At 36.0% G+C, this 9,948-nt stretch overlaps 2 protein-coding genes across 5 annotated transcripts in view; both read left to right on the forward strand.

Moving 5' to 3' along the window:
- The first annotated feature begins 604 nt into the window (after window positions 1-604).
- cbln18 (cerebellin 18) lies at window positions 605-5,103 on the forward strand. 2 transcript variants are annotated; one of them, XM_016505500.1, is made up of 5 exons: window positions 605-652; window positions 2,652-2,782; window positions 3,365-3,544; window positions 3,643-3,774; window positions 4,651-5,103. In XM_016505500.1, exons 2-5 carry the CDS (start codon window positions 2,683-2,685, stop codon window positions 4,953-4,955), a joined length of 717 nt encoding a protein of 238 aa, XP_016360986.1. In that variant the 5' UTR covers window positions 605-652; window positions 2,652-2,682; the 3' UTR covers window positions 4,956-5,103. The 2 variants fall into 2 exon arrangements, with proteins under 2 accessions (XP_016360986.1, XP_016360988.1); XM_016505502.1 differs by having other exon boundaries at window positions 633-652; window positions 2,635-2,782.
- Window positions 5,104-6,985: 1,882 nt separating this feature from the next.
- LOC107703031 (transgelin-like) overlaps window positions 6,986-9,948 on the forward strand; it is a 12,723-nt gene continuing 9,760 nt past the window's right edge. The window contains exons 1-3 of one of the 3 annotated variants that reach the window (XM_016505519.1): window positions 6,986-7,185; window positions 8,202-8,253; window positions 8,929-9,120. In XM_016505519.1, the coding sequence (XP_016361005.1) occupies window positions 8,236-8,253; window positions 8,929-9,120 (210 nt within the window). In that variant the 5' untranslated portion in view covers window positions 6,986-7,185; window positions 8,202-8,235. The remainder of the gene's footprint in view (window positions 7,186-8,201; window positions 8,254-8,928; window positions 9,121-9,948) is intronic. The other 2 variants (XM_016505520.1, XM_016505521.1) reach the window with 2 other exon arrangements.

Raw genomic sequence — 9,948 nt, forward strand, 5'->3', positions numbered from 1 at the left:
AAATTCACTTTGAAGAATCCGCTTTAGCCTTTTATCTCTTCAGGATAGTTTTTTTTTCTTTGTGACAGATGCACAAACACTGTAGTTTCATCTTACACAACTTCGATGGCCATCTCACAGTCAAACTTCCTCTCTATTGCATTATATATACACAATATATATATCACTTCAATCTTACAGAACATTCATGGAAGAGTTGTTCTCAAGCTTTGGGACAACATTAAAATACAATGATCTTTCTCTAGTCTACACCCTTTTCTGAGAATCCGGGAACCGAATCCTGCTCCCACCTCTAGATTGAGACTTCAGATTTTGCTACATTCAGTAATAATACACAAATGATGTGAAAAATCACACAGCAGCGGGAATGATATCATTATCTGCAGTCCATGAGGAGCTGAAAGTATCCTGGTTATAAATATTACTCTGGGTATCAGTTACAAAGTAACCTTTTCGTGCATTCATACAAGTGGGACAAATGAAAGGCATTGCATTGTCTCATATTCTTTCTTATCAGATGCTTCAGAGGCTGAGCCACTCTGTGAGCAACTCCACCCACTGCATAAAGCTGCACGGAAAGCTCCACTTACAACTCCATTTATGTCTTTAACTGACTCAATTCTTCTGCACCTGATCTGTTATCTTCATCACAGTGAGTATTTTAAAAAATATCATTAAAGGAAAGTGGATAAAATACTCAAGTATATCTACATTTGTTAACGCACAGCTTTGCAGTATACTACATAAACTGATCTGATTAAATGTAAAATTCGGTAACACTTTATTTTAATAGTCCGCTTTAGACATTCTACTTACTATAGGTAACTTTGTAACTCGAGTATTAGCGACTGTCTGCTTAATATCTGCTAACACTTTATTTTGATGGATATTTTACAAGTAACTTTGTAAATACATGTCAACTTATTCTACTAACCCTAACCTAACAGTCTACTAATACTCTAATGAAAGTTAGCTGGCATTTAGTTGCGCAATAGAATGTCTAAAGTGGACTATCAAAATAGTGTGACCTAAAACCAACATACAAAACATATCAATTATGTTTTGTAAACAGCTAATGAAAATCTAGCATTGAGGCAGTTTCTCACTTGTTTCTAGCAAGTAATTGTTTTATATTAATAACTCGCATAGATCTGGTTTATGTTTAGATGTATTTAGCCTGCTTTTGGTTGTGATGACATTTACATTGAATCATTTAGCAGACGCTTTTATCCAAAGCGACTTACACATGAAGCAATCAGAGCAACAAGAGAGCAACAGTTGACAAATCTCAGTTAGTCTAACACAGTACACATAGCTAGGGTTCTTTTTTTGTTCATTTTTTTAAATGATTTTAAAATGATGATTATCCTCACCTGACGCTGTAATTTTTATGGTGAGGTATTTTAGCTTCTGCAAATTTCTGCAAAACAGATTTCCATTGATTCTTCAAACTGGAAACGCTTTCACAAAGACAAAAGTTGAAATCTGATTGGCTGTTTTTGCAGGTTTTGGGGGAGCCTAGCATTCAGCATTGTTTAACGGTCCACCAGGAACAAAAACTATGTTTACTGGTTCGGGGACTGCAGTAATGAGAGCTTCAGAGGAGCAACTAAAATCTGGATTGAAAAACAAAGTTTGTGAAGATCATGTCTTAAAGACATTCAAGGTTTTTTCAGGCTTTTAGTTGAATTTTAAAAGAGATCTGTTCTTGTTTTCCCACGGGATACAGGAAAAGTACTATTCTAGATACAGATGCTAGAGTGATTTATTTTATCAGTTGTGTGTCCTCTCATATATATATATGGTGCCCTGGACCACAAAACCAGTCATGAGGGTCCATTTTTGTGAAATTGAGATTTATACATCATCTGAAAGCTGAATGAATAATCTTTCCATTGACAATATTTGGCTGAGATACAACTATTTGAAAATCTGGAATCTGAGGGAGCAAAAAAATCTAAATATTGAGAAAATCATCTTTAAAGTTGTTCAAATGAAGTTCTTAGCAATGCATATTACTAACCAAAAATTAAGTTTTGATATATTTACGGTAGGAAATTTACTAAATATCTTCATGGAACATGATCTTTACTTAATATCCTAATGATTTTTGGCATAAAAGAAAAATCAATAATTTGCGACTTAAGACTGCTTTTGTGCTCCAGGGTCACATATAGGAAGATCAGTTGTAGTACCTCACTGACAATCACAGGCAATTTAGTGACAGGTAGGATTCAGTTTATGATTCATTTCTTTGGTATGCACAAACAATGACTAACTCTGACAGCAATTCGATGAAATTAAGGCTAAAATGTAATTGTTAATGAAGACACGCATGTTGACCGTCAAGCTCTCTCCAATGGTTGTGGAGGTTGGTAATAATATATAATAACAACTTCTCTGATAAGAAAGACAACCAAAGTGTGTACTGTTAGTGTGCCTCCAGAAACATGTCTGGGAACACTGTACTACAGACCTACACTGTAAAAAAAAATTCCGTAAAATTCCGTAAAAAATACAGTAGCAACATTTTAGGTTTTACGGTTTTAACTTAAATTTACAGTTAAATACCGTAATTTCATTAACTGAAATAATGTTAATATACCAACCTACTGAAGTACTGGTCCAATACAGTTTTTCACCGTATATAGTAGGGGAATTATAGAAGCCGCTGGACTCTGCATGCTGAGGATGAAGACTGCTCTGTGTGTTGCGATGGCTCTCAGTCTCTTCTCGCGAGCGGAGGCTACCGCTGCCTTTGACCTCCTGCAACAAGCTGCTGGTGAAGAAGTTGATCATTTGTTCATATGAATACAGGTTTTGCAGGTCTTTGTCTCACTTCTACACTACCAGTCAAAAGTTTTTGGACAAAAAATTTGCAATGTTTTTTTTAAAGAAATCTCTTCAGCTCACCAAGCCTGCATTTATTTGATTTAAAATACAGTCGTAAAATTTTGAAATATTTTTACTATTTAAAATAACTTTTCTATTTGATCATATTTTAAAATGTAATTTATTCCTGTGATTTCAAAGCTGAATTTTCAGCATCATTACTCCAGTCACATGATCCTTCAGGAATCATACTAATATTCCGATTTGCTGTTCGAGAAACATTTATTTATTATGCTGAAAATTCAGCTTTGATCACAGAAATAAATTACATTTAAAAAATATATTCAAATAGAAAGCAGTTATTTTAAATAATAAAATTTAAAATACTTTTGCAGTATTTCTGATCAAATAAATGCAGGCTTGGTGAGCAGAAGAGACTTCTTTCAAAAAAAATAAAAAATCTTACTGTTCAAAAACTTTTGACTGGTAGTGTACTATTTTTCTGACATCTCTTCGTTGATACTCTCATCAGTGAGTTACACAGGGTCCCTACCCTGCGGCGGATGGGACTGTGAATGTGCATTCGGGAGACAGAAGAGCTGCTGTTGTATTGCACAGCCTCTGTTTGAGCTGGAGGAGGCCACGTTCATACGTATGGTTGGCTTATGGGAAGGACTGTCTCATCTGAACAGCCAAATAGAGGAGCTCACAGGTATTGTTGCTTCATATTTGCTTATCATTTTGGAAAAAATATATGAAAATCTTAACTTGAACAGTTACATTTTCCTTGCTTTCTGTCCCTTCCTGTAGCTGGATGCAAAATAGCCTTCACTGCTGCAATGCTTCCAATGAGTGGATGTCTTGGGCCGTTTACCAGCAACGTGTCTATCTCTTACCAGTCTGTCTCCCTCAATCAGGGCAATGGCTACAATCCTGCATTGGGTAAGCAGGCCACAATACACTGCGCCAATGCTGCTTCATATTTCAGGGCAGCGTCAAAAACCAGAACATCAGGAAATGAGTGGAAAACAGGAGACTATAATGCTGCGGTCACACTAGTCTATGAAACATGAGCAGAATGAGCTTTTGTCGGAATCATTCGTTAAGTAGTTTTGTTGTAAATTATCAGATTTATGAAAGTATTTGTATCTACTCCAAACCACATGTAAATGACGCATAAAACATCTGAAAGTTTTGTTTTCAAACTGATGACAGTATTTTGAGAACAATAATATGTGATCCTGGAGCACAAAACCAGTCATAAGGGTCAATTTTTTGGGTCGATTTAATTTCCATTTAATAATGGATAAAAGCAGCGTTTGTGAGCGCAGTGCTGCTTTGTTTACTGCGTTACCGGGGAAACCGCTATTTTTACCGCTCCAAAAGCGGCACCTAGTGGCAAAGAATGAATTTGCATTTTCATTCAGACCAACAAGTGGGCGGGCAATATGCTAATATTTCATGTTGACGTCAACATAAAACGGCTTGGGATTTGTTTTAAAAACGACTCGTTTCAATTACTCAGTCGACTCTTTCTTTTGAGAGAAATAACTTTATACACGGTGCACTTTCAGATTTAAAACTTTGCAGGATGTTTTCATTCACTTAGAGCTGTGTTACACACTGCATGAAAGCTAGTTTACAAAAATCCATAATAGGGGCATTTTAAGAGTGTAGGCCCAACTAATCTCCTGTTTAGATTTATGCAATGCAATGCATCCAGTTCACGTCGTCCTTGTAGAGCCAGCTTCTCACAGTAAGTTTGAACAGAATAAGCCAAGCAAACAGAGACATCAACCTGATCCTGATTCTTCACAGGCACGTTCACGGCTCCTCACGCTGGCCTCTACTCCTTCTCCTTCACGGCGTACTCCAGGGTTGGCATCGCAGGTCAGCGGCTCTACCAGAAGGTGCAGCTGATGAAGAACGGCCAGCTGATGGCCTCGTCCTGGGAAGATAACCGTGAGGATTCGGAGGACAGCAGCACTCAGACGGTTCTTCTGCAGCTCAGACGCGGCTGTCAGGTGTATGTTGAGCTGATGTCAGGTAGACAGCTGTGTGGAGACACCCAGGGGCAAAACATGTTCAGCGGATACCTGGTCTATCCCTTCTCTGAGCAATGAGAGGGAAATAACTGTATATACATACACAGCAATCTTCATCAGAGATTAAAACCATGAAAAAGATGTCCATGTGTGAGTCTTCATATAAAATTGTCATAAACATGACTAAATGAATCCTAGCAAAAAACAGTATATGGCTTTATGAATAAAGGTGACTTTAATAGTTTTCTGTGGTGCTTATTCCTTCTAGTTTGTTGACATCATCTTTTTATATGCTAGCTTTTTATATATACTGAATAAAAATATAAAACCATATTTATTTATAAAATGATAACTAAATGTGGTAACACTTTACTTAAAGCCTTTATGCATAATGCATTATAAAGGGTTATTAAAGGCTATTGCATTACTCATAATGTGCGTTGTAATACATGATATCTTGTCATAAATAATTATAACCGAATTTAAAATGCATAGTGTAACAATGAGTTGATAAGTGTTATAATGTATTAATTGTGGTTACAATTATGCATGCATTAAAAGGTACATTACAAGGCATACTAAATGTATTAAAACTACTTTTATAATGCATTATACATAAAAGCTTTAAGTAAAGTGTTACTCCAAATGACAGCAATGCAGCATATACTTTATGAAATGTTTATTATGTAATGACTACTGTTTACCTTATACTACTATTCTCTCTGTCTCTCTCACTCACTCTCGCTCTAAAGGTTTTACACAGCAGTATCTACTTTCTGCAAAAACGTTAATGCAAGTAATACTATCTATCTATTTTCAATCGATTTATCAGCGTCAACAAGCTTGACACTTGAACTGAATCCAGTTTTGTCATCACAAATCAAATCATAACCCAGAAGTGAAAGGAGACAGCTTTAATTGATTTGTTTATTATTATTTTATTGTTACTAGTTTGAAAGTAAATACTTTATATACGTAAGTACTGTGCATCACTAACAACTTCGATTGTCACTTGAGGTGGGTTGTCATGTAAGAAAGAAATGTTGTCCCTGCCTAACAATACATGAATAAATACATGCATATATGTGCATTCATGTTGTGAGAAAAAAAAACAAGAGAAATCGCTTTCATATAATGCAATGAAAATGGTTTATGATTATTTCTTTTAACTAATATTGTTTTAAACAGAATAATTTTATGTTGGATTTTTATATTTACGAATTAAAGTCTAGGTTTAGAATATAGGATATACAGTAATAATAATATCTGTATGCATAAAGGTCATTTGGAAAGTTTTCATGAGTTTTACTGTGATCATAATATAACATCATATCATTTTTTTCAGCAAAATCAATCCTTGTAAAGAAGCACACTAATATGAGATATGACAAGATACAGTTTACATTAAAAGTAATGGTCGATGAAATTAATCCCTCAGTTAAATAACATTTTAAGTACCAATTTTTAAGTACCAAAACCAAGATCACCTAAACTTAACAACAACCTTACTAACTACTAATACGCAGCAAATTGGGAGTTTCGTGCGACTAAAGTCATAGTTAAAAGTTACTTAATATTGGGAATTGGACCTTAAAATAAAGTGTGACTAAAATATAGTAGCATTGCATGCTTCCAGCATTAGATAACGTAGTATTGAACACACACTGGGGAGTATTTTGTACATAGAAGGCCTTGTTAGCGGTTGCTTCCTAAGTGTCAGTAAATCATGTTGCTTCAGCACTCCTCAGCTCTCTCTTATTTCCCTTCTGCCAGTGCTTCTGCACTGAGATACCTTATATACCGTACCGCTGACAGACCGTGCTCTGCGTCTCTGATGTGTGATGATTCATCTATAATCTATACAGTCCATCTGCGAAACTATTCCATTTATGTCCCTGTCTAAACTCAAAGCCCTCTGCTTATGCGTTCACACAGCCTTCCTCTTTCTCTCTGCTGATGCAGTGGTGGGGTATTTGGAGAATTCTGCTCTCTGACCAAACTACAGCCTCTTGGCTTGGTTGCTGTCCTCATCCAAGCCTCTTCCCAAATAAGGCTTTGCTTTAACAAAGGGCCGAACCAGAAAGCTCAAGTGCAGAGCGGAGAGGAGGGTGGGCTTGAGGAAAAACAGCGTGTCCTTTTAAGGCGTCAATTTCCTTTTCTCTGCCCCCTTTCACTGAATGCCTCGTTTTTTGTTTCTCTAATGGAAAAGACATCTCGTCTTGAAACAGCGATACTCTGCTGAACATATTAAAGCTCCAGAGTGACTGGTGTCTGCACGAACGACAAAGTCATCTTCATTTTCACTAGAGTAAGTATGTTTTTCACATGCTTTCAACTCCTTTCAGTCAGGTATTTTGCTGATTGCTGTGGCTTTTAAATGACATACTGTAAAGTAATAATCCATGCAACTCTACATGCTCTACAATACAAAATCTACATACTATCTTTAAAAAACAAAAACCAGACCTGAAAAAATAGCTTAAATTTAGTATCTTTCATGACTTTTTGATTGCAAGTAGTTATCAAGTTCACTTCAGTGTTTCTGTAATATTTGAAATTTTGATGTGTAGCGTGAGCTTCTTCTTTGTTGTTAATTACAGCACTCGTATCAAACATGTATATCTTTCTTCATAAACATTTAACGCAGACCTAGCCTATTCCAATTCCCCTACATTATCATTGATGCAGAACAAAACTAAAGCACTCAGATCAGGGTGAAAAAAAGAATGCCTAATGCAATATTGAAATGGAAACGATATGGAAACTTAAAGGGATAGTTCACCCAAAAAAAAAAAATTTAAAATTCTGTCATCATTTACTCACTCTCGGGTTATTCCAAACCTGTATGAGTTTCATATTTCTGATGAACACAAAAGAAGATATTTTGAAGAATATCACTAATCAAACAGTTGCTGGTCCCCATTGACTTCCATAGTATGGGGGAAAAAATACTATGGAAGTGAATGTGTGTAAATGATGACAGGATTTTCCTTTTTGGGTGAACTATCCCTTTAAATGACACTTGTGTAAATGTCATAGCATTAGAAAACATAAGCACTTTAAGTTTTTAATTTTTCTCAGGACTAACTTCACCTCTGGTTTGGTAATGTGTGATCTAACGTTCTGGAAAACCGGAAACCATTTACATTTGACACATTTATACTGGTTTATTTTCCTTTTTATTATATTATATAAAATTTTAGCAAATAAATTTGTACTATTTGTCCTGAAATGACTCATAATTAAAAAACAAATGAACTAATTTAACAAAACGGTGCAGATGTAATGCTCATAGGGTGAATGACTTTAAACTCATTCCTTAAGGTTGGGACTTCAGAGGAACGTGGTAAAGCGCAGAATGGCAGCACAGGTGAAGGTGCTGTGTGTGATTTGAGCTTCGCTTCGATGGTGTTACGGACTGCTGAGATGTGTGACTGTAACTGATGGTGTTTCTGGAGGAGCATGTTCATCTGATCCTGTCATATTCATCTGTACAATACTGATTTCCCCATCCACCTCCACTCAAGGACTATATGAACATGTGAATCTCTCAGCCTCTGCCTTTATGGTTGCTTTTTGTGTAACAGTTTAGCTCAAGTTATCCATTTGAAATAACATATTTTTTTATAATTGAGCTGAACTGTTTGCCGTTGGAAATGTTGGACTGTTTACACCGCACAACATTTATAAGCATGATTTGTACTTCGATTTCATGGCTTTGTGGCTGCTTCCAATTGCATCATTGGCTTTTTTCCCACTTTATTCTGGTGGTGTTTAGCTTAATTTAAATAGATAAAGGTTTGTTTCAGGAGAAGAGGATTTGAGGAAAGGTAAAATAATGAAAAGCGTCCCCCAACTGTGTTCTTGTTTTGTATCTTTACACAACAACACACAAGCATTATTCATGTTGAAACTGTCTAATAACATTTGACAGGAAAATTTCAGACAGACTACACTGGAACAAAAACAATATAAAATTATGATAAATCTGACATGGAATTGCACATATTAAGAAGCTTCATGTTATACTATTGACTTCTCCTCTACGCAGGGAGCTTCAACCATGGCAAACAAGGGTCCATCTTATGGGATGAGCCGCCAGGTGCAGGATAAAATCGAGCAGAAGTACAACCCTGAGCTGGAGGAGCGTTTGGTGGAGTGGATCGTGACTCAGTGCGGCTCTGGGGTTGGAAAACCAGAGGCTGGAAAACTGGGGTTCCAGACCTGGCTCAAAGACGGATGTGTAAGCCATGCATGCACGGCAATCATGCAAGCAACTGTACTTTTAAGATGGGCTTCCAGACCTGGCTCAAAGACGGTTGTGTAAGCCATGCATGCACGGCAATCATGCAAGCAACTGTACTTTTAAGAAAAGGCTGCCAAAAAAACAGACTTTGACAGCATTTTATTTATTTATTTATTTGTTTGTTTATTCTTTCTTTAACCAAGAAAATAAAAACCTTGAGATTTAAACATCTCTTTTGCAAGAGAGTCCTGGCCAAGACAAGCAACACATGTAGTTTCACAAAAATAATCCTTTAGAAAAGACCAGTGGTGTATAAAGTACCTGAAAGCCATACTCAAGTAAAAGTACAGATATCTTACCAGAAAATGACTTTGGTAGAAGTTGAAGTCACCGTTTAGAATATTTCTTGAGTAAAAGTCTTAAAGTATGTGATATTTATTGTACTTAAGTACGAAAAGTACTTTTTTAATCTTAAACATACTTAAGTATTGAAAGTAAAAGTACAAGTAAATGCAATTGTTTGCAGATGAGCAATGGTGTTTTTATGAGTCTTAACTTGCAAATGTCAGACCACTGATTCGTCAAACCTGCTTTCCTGCAGTCCGTGTTCTTCTGACTTCTGACTATTTTGTAGTAAATAACGAATATGCTTCGGGGAAATGTATCGGAGTAAAAGTATACATTTTAATTAGGAAATGAAGTGGAGTAAAAGTAAAAGTCGGCTGAAATATAAAAACTCAAGTAAAGTATAGATACTCCCAAAAAAATAGTACTGTAACGAAGTATTTTTACTTTTTACTACAAAATTGTATAATATGGATAGAA

This window comes from Sinocyclocheilus anshuiensis, unplaced genomic scaffold (genome assembly GCF_001515605.1).
Source record: "Sinocyclocheilus anshuiensis isolate Anshui unplaced genomic scaffold, SAMN03320099.WGS_v1.1 scaffold482, whole genome shotgun sequence".
Classification (NCBI taxonomy): domain Eukaryota; kingdom Metazoa; phylum Chordata; class Actinopteri; order Cypriniformes; family Cyprinidae; genus Sinocyclocheilus; species Sinocyclocheilus anshuiensis.

Coding starts and splice junctions, on each gene's coding strand:
- cbln18 (XM_016505500.1), top strand. CDS start 2,683: ATGCTGAGGATGAAGACTGCTCTGTGTGTTGCGATGGCTCTCAGTCTC. Junction 2,783..3,364: donor CCTCCTGCAACAAGCTGCTG/GTGAAGAAGTTG, acceptor TACTCTCATCAG/TGAGTTACACAGGGTCCCTA. Junction 3,545..3,642: donor CCAAATAGAGGAGCTCACAG/GTATTGTTGCTT, acceptor CCCTTCCTGTAG/CTGGATGCAAAATAGCCTTC.